A 17364-nucleotide genomic window follows, 5' to 3' on the forward strand; every position below is an offset into this window, starting at 1 on the left:
GACAGCGCCATTGCTGGTTGCAGCCAAGGAGCGCAGTCTATTGGTCTCGAAATAAAAAAAATGGAAAACACCAATTGATCACCAAGAAATAATAAACAATTGTCAGAATGCTGATGATCCAATTTATGGATATTATGTCCATTCCGAATTTTGTGTAGTAGATAATGATTGCAGTACTACACAAAATGCAGAAAACATCACAAGTTAACTCAGAAGCCACTCTTTTGTCATTGCCCTTCTGTTGTCTGGGATCCGAGATTAGCTATTCAAAAACATGAAAGTATTAAAGTAATAGCTACTTCTCTTGGTTTAGACTCTAAACTTTAGAGCCTCAACCTGGATGGACAAACAAAGCTTATTTTGAAGAAATCCAGGTTACAAAGAGATCAGTCTTTCGATTAGCCAATTCGCCATCCTGTTTCATCTGCATTACAGCTATTTAACATGTGTTAGGGGACAGCTGTTTCTGGAGTGAATCATTTAATTTGATCAACTTAATTGGGATGGATTCTGTAAACATCAAGATTGAATGCACTAACTTTGTCAGTTAGTACAACAATGCTTTAAACCTAATCGAATAAAGTTGCATCAGAAACCTTTGCAAAGCTATTTACCCTGTAAAAGGCTTGCATACCCATTAGGGCAGAATTCCCTTAGACGGGAATAGATAGCAATTGATTGGGACTTCCTTGAAAATATGTGATTGCCCTCTCTAATTCAAATGCTTTTTAGGTCTAAGTTGTCAGTTGGACCTCAGTTAGAAGGACACTTTTTCTTTTAGAACCTAAAAAGCCTTCTTGAGAAGTCAATACTTTGGTGTTCTTTGTCCATTCTCTTGGTAATGAAGCTTAACGACCCTCAATTTCTGTCAGAGTCTGCTTTTTTCTGCCCAGTTTGTTGTTGCTATTGTATTTTACAGTCCCACTGTATACATAATTATACATATATTTGTCTAAATATTTAATTAAACCTCATCTTAATTTTTAGAAGGAGAAAACAAAGAGTTTTATTTACCCATTTTTATTTTAAATCGCAGATTATGATGTCTGCTGTGAGTGACCATTTGCCTACGGAGCCCATCTCTGCGGTTGGAGTCGTCTCATCACACATCAAGGCTTTGGATGACTACTATGTTGTAAGTTATCATTGTGTGCTCTGGTAGAATAATTAACTAATAATAAATTATGCTGTTGTGGAATTACACATGCTGATTATACTTTACATTTGCTACAATGCTTTGCAAAAGCCATAGGTCCAGTCTACATAAGTTTCAAACCTTCAAGGAATTCCTTACATTTTTCCTTACATGTTTGCTTGGTGTCCACTCGACTCATTTCTTTTTTTAGCAAGTAAACCAGAAACTCTCCAAATAAATGCAAATCATACAAATTAAACTAGCATTCTGTTAGCATTATGACCTATTTTTATTTGTGAAGTAATTTACCATAGCCTGAGTTAAAGAATTATACAGGCACAGCAGAAGGCCCTTCTTACCTATTTATTCTTGTTGATTTTACCATGCACACAAACTGGAAAAAGGATAATCAGGAGAAATTGAATTAACATATTTGTATTGGGGGCTGCACGGCAACAGAGTGGTTAGCCTCATAGTTAGGAGACCCGAGTTCGATTCCAAACTAGCCCATGTCTTGGTGGAGTTTGCATGTTCTCCTCGTGCATGCGTGGGTTTTCTCCGGGTACTCCGGTTTCCTCCCACATTCCAAAAACATGCTAGGTTAATTGGCGACTCCAAATTGTCCATAGAGTGTGAATGGTTGTTGTCTATACGTATGTGCCCTATGATTGGCGATCAGTACAGGGTGTACCCCGCCTCTTGCCTGAAGATTGCTGGGTTAGGCTCCAGCACTTGTTCATGCAAGGCGTCTTTTAAAACCTGCCTTGGTTTTATGAACCCACCACTGTTACCCTACCCTTTATATACAGCAAGTCAAAGGGCTGATTATCTCTTTTGCTCTCTGATGCTGTGTGTTCTCATCTCTGAACTTGAGGAGATCATTCCAACACAAGAGAGCACAAACCCAGATCAAACAATGTTCCACTGGGATCAGCAGCTTTGCTCAAGTACCAGCAGCCACCCGACATCAAACGCCATGCAACCAGCAATGCGCGCTCTGACTCCGTGCAAGGGTTGCAAAGGGGATATGTGGCCTTTCAAAGTCACACAAGTCCTGGACTTGTTCCTCTCATAAACCCATTACTAAAATTGACACATTTCAAGAGACATTTTATATTCATCATCTCTTTGCGTTTTGTATTTATCTTGGTGTCAAAATTCATAACTACATGACGTGTGTATCACGATGTAGAATTTATTCACTTAAACAGATTAAAGTTTTTTTTTATCTAGGCCAGGGGTCTGCAACCTTTACTATGAAAGGAGGCATTTTGACACCTAGCCCACTCAAGAAAAATAGTCTGGAACAGCAATACATCACCTTAAAACAGTGCTTCTCTATTATTTTCTGTCATTCCCCCCAAGGGACAGACATTTTTTTGTTAAGTATGCTGGAAAATACACTGAAAACAAGTAAATGTACCTCAAATTACACAATGTCTTTGAACACAAACCTATTTCTCATAATTCCATTCGAATGTTCTGCTACCTGGACTGATTGACTGGGGACCGGAGGAACCTGGAGTACGCGTAGAGAACCCGCACACGCACAGGTATTGATTGATTGTAATTGTGGACATGAACACCTGGAAGAAAGTGTTAGAGAACCACACCACAGCTGAGGACCTGGCATTTCACATTCAAGCTGTTTTCGTCCTGCCACCACCTGTGGCAGGATGATGCCTGAGGTGCCTCCTAAGGGGACCATGCCCTCGTTACTCCTCAACTTGACTTTGGGTTTCATAAAACTATAGACCTTTGTTTATGCTGACAGGATGTGCTGACTATTGACCTGGAAAAAGTGCCCAAGACGGGTTGTCTTGTAACAAAGAGGAAGGGTCTGTGATGTATAGGCTCCTTGTGGGACCTTTCATGGAAGTGCTGCTGTGACGCCCAGCCAGAACAGAATTCGCTACTCATCTGATGCTCGCTCTGTCTTTCTCAACTCACTATCTCTGCCCTCCCGCTCAAGTCGCTTCCCCCTCTCATCGCATCCTGTCTTTGGTGGTTTTGCATGAATCTCCCTGCGCCATGTTTCCCCCACCCAGTCACTGGGGTCATTCATCATTATTGTCAAGGGGGGTAATGTGTGTGGGTGGGTGCAGAGATCTATGACTTCTTCATTTGAATGAACCTCATTAGATTGACTCTTCTTTGTAAAGGATCCCTGTAGAAAATAACCCTGGCAGTTATTTAGGTGATTCTCACATTGTAACCAATGGAACATGACGCCTCAGCCAAGCATATTTGCGTCAACGATATAGGAGTTTACAGGTTATATTTTACTCTGCACGACACACAGCAGTGTTATGCAGGACCTTGAGCTTGACTTGTGGCACCAAAATGCTGTCAATATGATGCCATCTATTATTCTTACTGCTTGCGTCAATCTTTTATAACTATGAATGAACCTATTATACAAGGACAATCTGCTATTTTATTAGAATGTACACCCATTTCTGCATACACTCTGCCACAGTTCATGCTTAAAATTTGTCTCATTCAATCCTAGGATGATTCAACCGTGCATTATTAGAGTGTAGTACAATCAAATATCAAGGTACACTTTTCTTTGCTTACCCGTGCATTGCTTAAGGGATGTTACATTTAAAAAAAAAAACATATAATCTCAATTTTGCCATAGAAACACGCTCAAGTTTGGTTTCCTTATTAGAGCAGATTGTTGTCAGGGCATCTTTAATCAGCCTTATCCCAAGGGATGATATTTTTAGCCAGCTTTTTGGAGGCTAAGACTTCTTTACCCAAGCGGAGCTCTAATGAGATGGAGTGCTACTCTAGGCAAGCGTTAATTAAGGCTAGTATGCAAGGGAGGAGACAAAAGCAACACATTCACGGCATACATACATTAACTTTATCCCATCTCCTGAATGTGTTTTCTCTGTTTTTTTTTTCCACGTAGGTTGCACAAACAACAGATGGCTCTGATGCTGACCTGTGGAAGGACGGCTTATTCAAATCCAAGGTCACTCGCTACCTCTGTTTCACTAGAAAACCTGTAAGTGGGAATGTAAAGTATCACTTTCCTTGTGCTTTCTGCAGTAATACAGTGAAGAAAATAAGTATTTGAACACCCTGCTATTTTGCTATTTCTCCCACTTAGAAATCATGGAGGGGTCTGAAATTTTCATCGTAGGTGCATGTCCTCTGTGAGAGAGATAAACTAAAAAGAAAAATCCAGAAATCACAATGCATGATTTTTTAACAATTTATTTGTGTGATACAGCTGCTAATAAGTATTTGAACACCTGAGAAAATGAATGTTAATATTTGGTACAGTAGCCTTTGTTTGCTATTACAGAGGTCAAACGTTTCCTGTAGTTTTTCACCAGGTTTGCACACACTGCAGGAGGGATCTTGGCCCACTCCTCCACACAGATCTTCTCTAGATCAGTCAGGTTTCTGGGCTGTCGCTGAGAAACACGGAGTTTGAGCTCCCTCCAAAGATTTTCGATTGGGTTCAGGTCTGGAGACTGGCTGGGCCATGCTAGAACCTTGATATGCTTCTTACGGAGCCACTCCTTGGTTTTCCTGGCTGTGTGCTTCGGGTCGTTGTCGTGTTGGAAGACCCAGCCACGACCCATCTTCAATGCTCTGACAGAGGGAAGGAGGTTGTTCCCCAAAATCTCACAATACACGGCCCCAGTCATCCTCTCTTTAATGCAGTGCACTCGTCCTGTCCCATGTGCAGAAAAACACCCCCAAAGCATGATGCTACCACCCCCATGCTTCACAGTAGGGATGGTGTTCTTCGGATTGTACTCTTCATTCTTCTTCCTCCAAACACGCTTATTGGAATTATGACCAAAAAGTTCTATTTTGGTCTCATCTGACCATAAAACTTTCTCCCATGACTCCTCTGTATCATCCAAATGGTCATATGCAAACTTAAGACGGGCCTTGACATGTGCTGGTTTAAGCAGGGGAACCTTTCGTGCCATGCATGATTTCACATCATGACGTCTTAGTGTATTACCTACAGTAACCTTGGAAACGGTGGTCCCAGCTCTTTTCAGGTCATTGACCAAGTCCTGTCGTGTAGTTCTGGGCTGATTCCTCACCTTTCTTAGAATCATTGAGACCCCACGAGGTGATATCTTGCATGGGGCTCCACTCCGATTGAGATTGACCGTCATGTTTAGCTTCTTCCATTTTCTAATGATAGCTCCAACAGTGGACCTTTTTTCACCAAGCTGCTTGGTAATTGCTCCGTAGCCCTTTCCAGCCTTGTGGAGGTGTACAATTTTGTCTCTGGTGTCTTTGGACAGCTCTTTGGTCTTCGCCATGTTACAAGTTAAAGTCTTACTGATTGTATGGGGTGGACAGGTGTCTTTATGCAGCTAACGACCTCAAACAGGTGCATCTGATTCAGGATGATACATGGAGTGCAGGTGGACTTCTAATGGGCAGACTAACAGGTCTTTCAGGGTCAGAATTCTAGATGATACACAGGTGTTCAAATACTTATTTGCAGCTGTATCACACAAATAAATTGTTAAAAAATCATGCATTGTGATTTCTGGATTTTTCTTTTTAGTTTATCTCTCTCACAGTGGACATGCACCTACGATGAAAATTTCAGACCCCTCCATGATTTCTAAGTGGGAGAAATAGCAAAATAGCAGGGTGTTCAAATACTTATTTTCTTCACTGTATATGCAGCACCTCTTTGTTTACTGGCTGTTATTTAAGCAGATTATGCGCCCAGAATACTTTGACTAATCAGAGTGAAAAGTGTGTTAAAGTCACATTTTTAAAATGCCAACACTGGCAGTGCAGTTATGAATTTTTACATATAATATATTTACATGCATATTTAAATGTGTAACATTTTTCATGGTGTTGGTCCTCCTGAGGATAGGATTCATATTTATTCATTACACAACAATGAACTGTATTTTAACTATTCCTAATTAATAACTAATCCTGGTGTCAAAATGACACCACGGTAAACAATACCTAATGTTGGCCTGCTCGTCATCATCGGCTCCTGCATGAATAAAAATGCATTTGATTAATTTACCCATCAATGTTGTATACCATTCAGTGTATACATTGGAACCTAGGTTAGCATTATTAACTTGTTCCAGAGAGTCTAACTCTAACCGAAACAGATATGAATTAATATGAATTAATATGAATCCAAATAATCCATTACAGAAAACCAAAAATGTCAACACTAAACACTTTTTTAAATTGAGATTTTTTTCATGGCTGATTCTGATTTTTAACAGTCAAGGAGCACTAACCAATATTTGCATATTCATTTGCAGTAGAAGTGAAAATATTGGCAACAACTTTTGCAATAATACAATATTCAACTCTTAATTTACTTTAACTCAAATTATTTTTGTTTATTCCATGCAGTACAATTGATCAGAGTGAGGTAAAGGCCAGACATTTACTTGGGTGTAGTGTGCCATTAGGGTCCATGCAGTTACGCAAGATGTGAATATATGTTGTGTGAAATATAAAGGAAAAGCATAAATTAAAATATATTAAGCATGTTTAATCAACCTACATCATTACTGAAAGTGAGCAGAGATGCCACTTATATTCCTAGAATATAGGAATATAGAGTCAGGTCCATTTATGCACTTATGTCCATGCGAATGCCTGAACCTTATTTTGCCATAAAATTGCGTCCGACTAGCTCATATGAATATCAAATACAGTGAAGAAAATAAGTATTTGAACACCCTGCTATTTTGCTATTTCTCCCACTTAGAAATCATGGAGGGGTCTGAAATTTTCATCGTAGGTGCATGTCCACTGTGAGAGAGATAAACTAAAAAGAAAAATCCAGAAATCACAATGCATGATTTTTTAACAATTTATTTGTGTGATACAGCTGCAAATAAGTATTTGAACACCTGTGTATCATCTAGAATTCTGACCCTGAAAGACCTGTTAGTCTGCCCATTAGAAGTCCACCTGCACTCCATGTATCATCCTGAATCAGATGCACCTGTTTGAGGTCGTTAGCTGCATAAAGACACCTGTCCACCCCATACAATCAGTAAGACTTTAACTTGTAACATGGCGAAGACCAAAGAGCTGTCCAAAGACACCAGAGACAAAATTGTACACCTCCACAAGGCTGGAAAGGGCTACGGAGCAATTACCAAGCAGCTTGGTGAAAAAAGGTCCACTGTTGGAGCTATCATTAGAAAATGGAAGAAGCTAAACATGACGGTCAATCTCAATCGGAGTGGAGCCCCATGCAAGATATCACCTCGTGGGGTCTCAATGATTCTAAGAAAGGTGAGGAATCAGCCCAGAACTACACGACAGGACTTGGTCAATGACCTGAAAAGAGCTGGGACCACCGTTTCCAAGGTTACTGTAGGTAATACACTAAGACGTCATGATGTGAAATCATGCATGGCACGAAAGGTTCCCCTGCTTAAACCAGCACATGTCAAGGCCCGTCTTAAGTTTGCATATGACCATTTGGATGATACAGAGGAGTCATGGGAGAAAGTTTTATGGTCAGATGAGACCAAAATAGAACTTTTTGGTCATAATTCCAATAAGCGTGTTTGGAGGAAGAAGAATGAAGAGTACAATCCGAAGAACACCATCCCTACTGTGAAGCATGGGGGTGGTAGCATCATGCTTTGGGGGTGTTTTTCTGCACATGGGACAGGACGAGTGCACTGCATTAAAGAGAGGATGACTGGGGCCGTGTATTGTGAGATTTTGGGGAACAACCTCCTTCCCTCTGTCAGAGCATTGAAGATGGGTCGTGGCTGGGTCTTCCAACACGACAACGACCCGAAGCACACAGCCAGGAAAACCAAGGAGTGGCTCCGTAAGAAGCATATCAAGGTTCTAGCATGGCCCAGCCAGTCTCCAGACCTGAACCCAATCGAAAATCTTTGGAGGGAGCTCAAACTCCGTGTTTCTCAGCGACAGCCCAGAAACCTGACTGATCTAGAGAAGATCTGTGTGGAGGAGTGGGCCAAGATCCCTCCTGCAGTGTGTGCAAACCTGGTGAAAAACTACAGGAAACGTTTGACCTCTGTAATAGCAAACAAAGGCTACTGTACCAAATATTAACATTCATTTTCTCAGGTGTTCAAATACTTATTAGCAGCTGTATCACACAAATAAATTGTTAAAAAATCATGCATTGTGATTTCTGGATTTTTCTTTTTAGTTTATCTCTCTCACAGTGGACATGCACCTACGATGAAAATTTCAGACCCCTCCATGATTTCTAAGTGGGAGAAATAGCAAAATAGCAGGGTGTTCAAATACTTATTTTCTTCACTGTATACTGTAATGAAGCCCTGCACATCACCCTGAAACAGTGCTTGTCAAATAATGGGACGGATGCGTGTTGAACTGTCGGACTGTCAATTTTAGTGCAGACCTGCCAACATGTCTGAATTTGTCGTACTCAGCATGCAATTTGAATATGATTGCTTCACTGCTCTCCATTTTGTTGAATTTTGCTGGTTTCAGTTCCGAATTCAGTCTGGACAGTCCAGAAAAATAAACAGATATTACAACAGTTTCTCAGTAGTATTTCATACTGCATGTAATTGCCCTACAACACATCTCTCACTTTGGCACCTAAATTGCATTTAAAAGAAAACAGAAGCAAATTTCACATGATTAATGAAAAGTACGACTGTACAAACAATGAATGAACACAAGAGGTTTATTTTTAAGTTAAAAAAAACGGCACCAGTTTCTCTTTAACAAAAAAGCTGCAATACTACATTGTTTACCTTTGGTTCAGATCTCTGCAGCAGCTGCATGCCACAACTTCAGTGAAAAATGTTGTTGTTCCGCGCAAATATCCATACAATCCTTAGTAAAGAATACATTGTGGTGTTGTAAATTAATATGCTATGACTCTCATAGGTGTTTTACACTGGGCGCTACAGTTTCAGAGCACAAGACATAGCGCTGGCACTGGATTCTGAAAGAATGAAAAAAATTTTGTCCCGTCCTTTCACTTATAAATGTTCGGTTTTATTGATCAACATCTTACTTTTGAGCAAGTCATCATTCTTTTCAGAGATTAGCAGCATAGGGCATGGATGAATGGATCGTTTCTTGCAAGTAAATAAAAAATGTCATTGGTTCATTTTGATTGACCACGTGTGCTATCACGTTAACCGTAATAACTCAAGTAATTACGGCTGCCCACAATCTGCAGCTGCGATCGGTCCACGAGCATGATTATATGTATTATTATATATATTTTCCATTCAATTTAATTGGTTCCATAAAGACACAAGACGCATGACATATTGTACACTAACCAAAAAAATGTATGCAAACTGAGGCAACATTTTGGTGTAAATGTTTTACGTAAACTGATAAACATGCTAACCAGGGCTGACAAACTAAGGTTCCACTCTATCTGCATCTCATGGTTGATGTGCTGTTGCTGGTCCATGAACATTATAATATCTCTTTATGTATTATAGCACCAACCTGTCATTGCTTTGCCAATTTTGGTTTTGTTTTTCTCCCTCTGGCAATCTCGAACAAATGTGAGCATTATCATTTCATAAAGGCAGACGTGGTAACTTGTGCATTCACGTAAACACATATGTAGTTAGTGCTGTTTGACTGGAACTATAGGAGATATAGAGTACAATATTATTATTATAGTTATTGCTATTAATGCGTCGGCTGAGTGTGTAGCGCATGTAATACTTTACAACACCTAAACAGAATATGCATATGTGCCAATTATTTTCTTTAGAGAATGTCCTCTAACATCCAGACAACTTGGCAGCAGCATCCTCACGCACAAGTTCAATCTGGCCCACTGGCTAGTGTATAGAATACAAATAGCTTTGCCCTTGTTCCTGCATATTATCTTAAAATGTGTGTCTGCATTGTTTTAAAGAATGTGACAGAAATAAAACATGACAGTGCCATCAATAGAGGCTATTTTATGTGTCAGTCAAAGGAGCTCCCACTGTAATTGTCTATGACAAAAACAGATTCTGTAAAATTAGCCCCAGAATTATATAGTGGAAAGTAAATAGTTTGTGATTTATCACACTCTAAGTTGAAACTAGATAGACCCCTTTTGTCATGTTGTTGGGGGGGGGGGGGGTGTCCCAGCAAAAAAAGGCAAATACAAAAACATCTCCCATGCATGGTAATAACATTCATTCATATTCCGCCATAAGTCAGTGTAAAAACTATGAATAAAAATTTTCTCTAATGGCAATGACTGTTGAGCAGCCATTGAGTCATGCCTGGTTCAGTCCACTTTTTACTGCCGGTGTGTATTATTGCAATTTATTATACCCCAAAAGAAAAATGTAATTGGAGCAAAATGTCTTGAAAATGTCTTTTGCAGTCCCTGATTGTTTGTAACCGGCATCATTTGGGAGAGCACACTTTTCATCCCCATCACACAGCTGCTCGCCAGAACACAGACAATATGAAGTTCACATTTAAAAATGTTTTCATGTGTTTACTTTAGATATTTTGCCAACTTATATATTCTGTAAGTGTTTTTATTCTCTCTTCAAAACATTTGAACCATGCCATTCCTTTGCTAAACGTTCTTAAATGGATGACTCTAATATGTTGGTCATATCCTGTCTACTAGGGGCCTGATGTTGTTGTGGACATGAAGTTGACTGACATGAAGGATGCATTGCCAGAGGGTTTCACACATATTCAAGAGACATTGGACACAAGTAAGAAAACAGACAATGTAGACCACAGCCTGGCTCATTGCTTCTTGCTCCCTGACCAGCTTATACGGAAGGGGCAGCTTGGCTTGAGATTGTGAATGTTTTATGGGTGCAGGTTAGCTTAATTTATAGTAGACTGTGAGAATAAAATAAACATTTTGCCCCAGAGGTACAAAGGAAGAGAATCATGAGTCATTGTTTATCTCAGCTGGAGCTGGGCTTTTCTTTATGAGGGGCTTATTTATTTATGTATTTATTTGGGGAGAGGACGAGTGGATGGGGTTATCTAATATTAATGAACTGCATTCCCCAATGCTTTAGTGCTTTTTGAGTGCTATGTATTTCCCCTTCACTTTCCATGCCTTGGAAATGTAATAATATTTTGGTGTGTGGAGGACAGCTTGTTTATTATTTTTATTATCGTTCCATTTACCCTGCACTTTCAAGTGTTGCTGGGGAAATAAATGAGCAAGGCACAGAGGCAATATAGAAAACCGTAGCAATGCTTTTCTTGTGAGAATGAAGAGAAGAGATTATGTTCTGTATAGCTATAGTGTAATTTAATATTTTATTACCTTATATGGGTCCATGTTTAATGTACATGTGACATAATGTATGAGTTTCCATTCAGACAATACGGTTTAAATTCCTGTTGTGCACTAAAGATTTGCTTTATTTTTTATTTTTTGTCATGTAGCCACTAAAACAAATACAAATGATTACAACTCAGTTGATTTTGTGGCTGTAAAATACTCACTTATACTGTAGTTGTAGGAGTCCAAATGGAAGTCTTGATTTGGCTCAGTCAGCCATCATTGGTCAAAAGAAAGTGAAGCATTACAAGTAGCACATGAGAAGCTCGGCTTTCATGAGTTTTTTTTCAGCTTGAAAACCTAAATGTGCAGTGATTTATTGTTTTTTGTGTTTGTCTGACTCCATAGAAGATCAGGCAATGAGGAAGAGAAGGCTTTGTGTGAAACTCAGCCCACGTGCAACAGCGGACACGGCTGTGTATGACATCCAGATCAGTGCCAAATCCAAATACCATCTTGTTCACTACACCTGCATTGGGTAAGTTATTGGGCTGTGCACATAATATAAATAAAAAAAACAATGACCCCTTGTTTTTCATGATTAATTGGTTCTTGACACAACCGGAATAAGTTAATTTCAGCGAAGTAGGATTTCTTATTTTTAAATGCAATGTTTGCATAGTTACAGCACTGAAAACCTCTTTACAACACACGTTTTTTTAAACATTATTAGAGTGCTCTAGACACAAATTAACACCCCGATAGTCATCTTTGACATAATTACCTAATATAGAAGACATAATAACAGAAAATAAGTCAATAAAGACTTGTGTTCTTGTGTGATGCGGTAAATGTGGCCCCTCGTGGAAATGAGTGGCAGGACCGGCAGGAGGCGACCTCGGGGGTTCAGATGTGAGTTTTAGCTTGGTATGTGTTGCGGCTGCAACCTGTGATTTTATTAAGGATTATTGTGCCTGTTGTTAGATCATTCAAACCTGCAATAAAAGCACATTATTACAACAACCTAGTCTGGTGCTTCTGTGTCTCAATGAACATATGCATAATACATACATATGTATACATAAATAATTGGGCATATTCAAGCAACTTAAGTCGCAAAATTCAAATCCCGATGTAGCAAGGGACGGCTGTATAATGTTTTAATATTGTGCAATATGTATCAACACGTTTGCACCATCGGAAATCAAGCAAATGGCAAGCATTAATAGAACTACACCTGAACCCCCAAGTTTTGAGTGCAGACCTTGCCTAAGTCTCACCTGTTCTCTTTACTTTTGGGTAGTAAGGAGTGCTGAAAGTTGAAAGGAAGAGATGTGAGTAGTGTTTGACCCACAGGGAGCGTGACCGTGGGCCTGTGCTTTTCCATAACCAAACCTTTCCAAGGGTTACTCCTTCAGCAATGGAGAATATGCATACTCTTTTCCGTGCTTGCATTCCCCTGGTCCTCACAAGAATTCACCAGGATCGCTATTATCAACAACCTGTGGACTGTCAAATGTAGATCTTTTTTAGGTTCACAGCCCAGAAATGTCGGGTGACCACTGAACTACACGTTTTGCAACTGACAATACAGACAAATATATATCTCTTCTATTTATTAATTCCTTCCTTCCTTCTTTATAAATTGAATATTTTATATAATATAAAATATAATATATATTAGCCCAATATATAAATATAAAATAAATAGAGTATAGCATAGAAAGCATGTTTACGACCTTCTAAATGCATGTTTTAACATTATTAGAGCATTTTAGACTATTATGGGTATAATAATTATTATTATTTCATTATTATTCTGCCTGTTAACAATTCAAACTGCAATTTTCGGCAATCAGTCTGACGCTTCTGTGTTTCACCAAAACTACCAAATTCTACCAGTGTAGAATACTACATCAAAATGTCAATGCGTCTTTTTAATGCCTGATATTTGTATTTTGCTGCTTAGAAGTGCTCAATTAAGGCAAAAAAATATGCATAAATATGCATTTGAACTAATAAGCCACATTCAATTGCAAAACAGCATGATAGGTTATTAATTCACATATTTTAGAAAAACTGTGATAGAATGAAGCCGCAAAATTCTCTGTGGCCAGGGATGACTGTAGTTGTTTCCTGTCATTTATTTTTCTGTTAAAAAAAAACGCAGTCAATATTAATGAATCTGATTCATCTCATTACAAACTCAAAATATTGGACAGCATACATTTTCTTGAAGGTACAATGTTGTGGAATTATTGAGTTTAGAATACTGCATGTAAGAGAAACAGAGCGTTTAAAGTTGTAAAGAGGTGCTAACACTGTATAAACTGTGATTTCCTTCTTGTTGCACAGAGAAATCAATAACATGGGAATCTGGTATCGAGTGGGAGAGGTGCCTCATCTGCAATTATCTCAGCAGAGAGCCAGCAAAGTTAACAATGATGCTCCATCTGACATAACCAGGTAATGTTTTGAAAAATTCCACAAGATGTTTGTCACTTTGTTTTATTTGTTATAAATTATCTGTTAATTGTTATTCAATTTGTTTTGTCACCATATCATATGTTTTATGGCAAAGTAGGTGATCTCAACTGGGCAATTCAATGTGGTGAGAGAGCTCACCTGAGTTCAATTAAGGACTAAACTCCTGCTATTTGTGGAGAGTCAGGTTGCTCTGACTGGAGCAACAGTAATGTTGTGCACACAAACGGGAGGATGTAGCCTGGAGAAGCTGCAACAGCTGCAGAGGAAGGAAGGAGAGCTCCAAGATCTTTGGCATGCTGGAACGCACGTGTCCGCTCTCTACTCAGGCTGTTGCAGCATCCTTCGCCTCAGGCCTCACAGAAAAAAATCTAAAGCAGAAAAGCTTGATTATTTATTGCGATGAAAACCTGGGGATTTCCACTGCAAATTGTAAACAAACAGCTTAGACGGTGTCAGAGTGTGCTTGGCACAGGCTGCTGGCAGGTTTGCCAGCTTGAAGCTTTTTGCTTTGCCATCCTTGACTAAACTGAGTAAAAGTCATGCAAAATATCTCCAGAAAGGCAGCAACTGTTCACTTGGTAATACATTTAGATGAGAATAAACAAATAAATTGAATAACAAACCCCAAATTCAGAACCGAAGAGTTTAGGCCTGTGTCTGCCTTTACGGCTCTTACTGGTAATCCTCTGCTCTTTTGAAGTTGGTGAGGATGAGAGGTTGGGATGAATTGCACCTCGAAGCAACTCACACCCCCCTCTGATGCCTGCTGAGATCACAGGCTGCTGGTTTTGTATTAACATTCAAATTCATTCTGCACTCAGAGTCTTCTTTCGAGAGTAATTCCATCCATAATTCACTGACACATGAGGACGGGACTGTGGGTAAATTATACAGCCGGGCCCTTTGACTGTTTATCTGGCATCTGTACAGTAGCATGTAGTGCAGGCACCCAAACATACACTTACAAATACTTCTGTTGTCATTTTAAGTCACAGATTAGATATACTGACATAATGATTTATGTACAGCTCCTCAAGCTGCTGAAGTTCAATATACGTAGTCTTTATAGGCTTGGCTCATATACTGCACTTTCACATTCTAAAAGAGATACCTCTCAATCAGCCAAATATTTTCAATATGTTATGATCAATTAAAATATACTTATAATTTAGCTGGCCTCCATTTATTGCCATGTACATGCTTGTCTGAAGAGGGTTCAGTCTGTATTGGTTCAGCATTTACACCAAATTTGTCAAACTCAGGCCCAGGGAACTGTTTGGAAAATGGCATTGATTTGGCCTGCCTCACAGACTTTATCAAAGTGCGTAGAGCGATCTGAATGAGTCAGCGATTCCTCCAGTATAAACTACTCTGCCATTTTGATTTTAAATAAATATTCTATATAACATGAAATTCACAACCATTCTTAATAAGGGTGTCAGATTTAAAGCAAAAGTATATATTTAACCGTACATGACTACAAACTGCAACATTTCCCGTATTCCACCCTGTTTGTACAAAATAACACCTTAAAAAGGCATAAGAAAATGTGAAAAAAATGATCATTTTAACTACAGCAAATGCATCTGCTAACTGTTCCAGGTTATATATCTCACAGATTGTGATGGGGTTTTTTTTTATGACGAAGAGGTGGTTGAGTAACAATCACTTTCCTGAAAGGAACATCTATCCATCCATTTTCTAGGTCACTTATCCTCACTGGGTTCGCAGGTATGCTGGAGCTTATCCCTGCTAACTTAAATTGTCTATGTCGGAGGGGGGCCCATAACCTAAAGTAGGCCCCCTGTGTGATTGAGTTTGACACACCTGATCTGGACACTTCATAGAACAACGCCGTTTCACAGAAGAACGAAAAAGTGTGCACACTTGTAAGTCATACAGTTGCTTTGTCTTTATGGGGAGAGGCGGGGCTGCTAGCATAAACACAGCGGCAGAGTGTAGCCTCATGAGGAGCAATGCAAGGAAATGTAGACATTCGGAGGAAAAAAGCAAAATGCCACAACACACATGTGGGGATATTCTGAATGCTAATTTTTTTTTTTATGAAGTGCTGGCAACAAAATAAATAAAAATAACTTTCTCTCCTCAAACATATTCAACCGACCCAGTTTTCCCATCTGGAAAAAAAATTACACATGAGATACAGAGCCTTTATTCCGACAGTCAACACTCACTGAGTCCTTTGTGAATACAAATGGAACAGTGCAAAATGGTGTGCACTCACAGAAAGTGGAGTTATCCACATCACAAAAGAAATGCTGCAGTCAGTTCTATATGTGATGGATCGTTTTAGTCCAGTTTTATTCGAATTCAACTAAAAACGTTTTCGTCGATGAAAACGAAAAATGTTTAAGTCTAGTTTAAGTTCAGTTTTAGTTAATAATAATTTTTTTTTTTAATAATTTATATCTAAGTATTGAAAATTGGTGGAGGAAAAACAACATTTACTTACTACAAAGTACAGTCCCTGTAAAGGTTGTTGGAAATGAAATATTTCCTCACCCTAACAAGGCCAAAAGGGCCTTGAGTGAGTTTGAATGGTTCTCTGTTTCTCGCCCATAGACAGCTGGGATAGGCTCCATCATACCCATGACCCTAGTGAGGATAAGCAGCATAGAAAATGGATGGATGGTTATACCCTTATCGTCTTGGTCAGTGTGTGTACAGAAGAGAGAGGCCCCCTTGATGGAGGACTTTTGTTGTTTGTAGACCGATAGTTGAAGTAGTTGATAGTTGAAGACTGATCCTGCAATTGGCTGGCGACCAGTCCAGAGTGTACCCCGCCTCTCCCCCGAAGTCAGCTGGCATAGGCTCTATTATACCCCCGCAACCCTAGTGAGGATAAGCGGCATAGAAAATGAATGGATGGATAGACTGATCTTCCCCTTGAATTTGAATTCTGCCCCCCGAATGTTTGCAGCTAGAATGAAAAAAACATGATCCAATCAGCCTTTACATGTGAAGTTCAATGGGTGTACAGAGAAGTCCCTGTGGTAGAGGACCTTTGCTGTCCATGCATTGTTTTGCTCATCTTCTACTTAAAACAGAATTGTGACCTCAAATTTTGCAGATAGTGTGGAAAAAACACTATCCAATCAGCCTTTACATGTTTCCAGCAAAGACCCCCTTCATCCATCATTACTGATAAAACTGTCATTGCTTGGCTGACCTCTTTAGTAACTGCTAGCAGAAATTAGGCTTCTTTCCTCTCCAGTTCACTCAAATCTCAGTGACATTTCTATTAGAATCTTAGCCCAATGTAGACATATGCACATTTCATATCAAACAGTACAGCGATAAAAATGTCAAAGCTGATTTTATTTTTTTATGGCAATGTCGACTTTCTTACACCTTACACCTAGAGAGTCATCCATGTCTGAATTGGCATATAAATACCGTCTGGCTCAGGCAGCATTCTGGCTGGGACACTCACATTGAAGCATTTATGCAGGAGATTGTATTGGAGAGGGATGAGTGACTGCACCACTAT

The 17364-nt window shown here is 39.3% G+C and overlaps 1 protein-coding gene across 4 annotated transcripts in view; it reads left to right on the forward strand.

Moving 5' to 3' along the window:
• LOC131128695 (multivesicular body subunit 12B) overlaps positions 1–17364 on the forward strand; it is a 62052-nt gene that overhangs the window by 18867 nt on the left and 25821 nt on the right. For all 4 annotated transcript variants that reach the window (XM_078789318.1, XM_078789320.1, XM_078789321.1 and 1 more), the window contains 5 exons: positions 1037–1135; positions 4056–4151; positions 10746–10836; positions 11775–11904; positions 13722–13832. In XM_078789318.1, the coding sequence (XP_078645444.1) occupies positions 1040–1135; positions 4056–4151; positions 10746–10836; positions 11775–11904; positions 13722–13832 (524 nt within the window). In that variant the 5' untranslated portion in view covers positions 1037–1039. The remainder of the gene's footprint in view (positions 1–1036; positions 1136–4055; positions 4152–10745; positions 10837–11774; positions 11905–13721; positions 13833–17364) is intronic.

This window comes from Doryrhamphus excisus, linkage group LG3 (genome assembly GCF_037039965.1).
Source record: "Doryrhamphus excisus strain RoL-2023G ecotype Guam linkage group LG3, RoL_Dexc_Guam_v1.1, whole genome shotgun sequence".
Lineage (NCBI taxonomy): Eukaryota > Metazoa > Chordata > Actinopteri > Syngnathiformes > Syngnathidae > Doryrhamphus > Doryrhamphus excisus.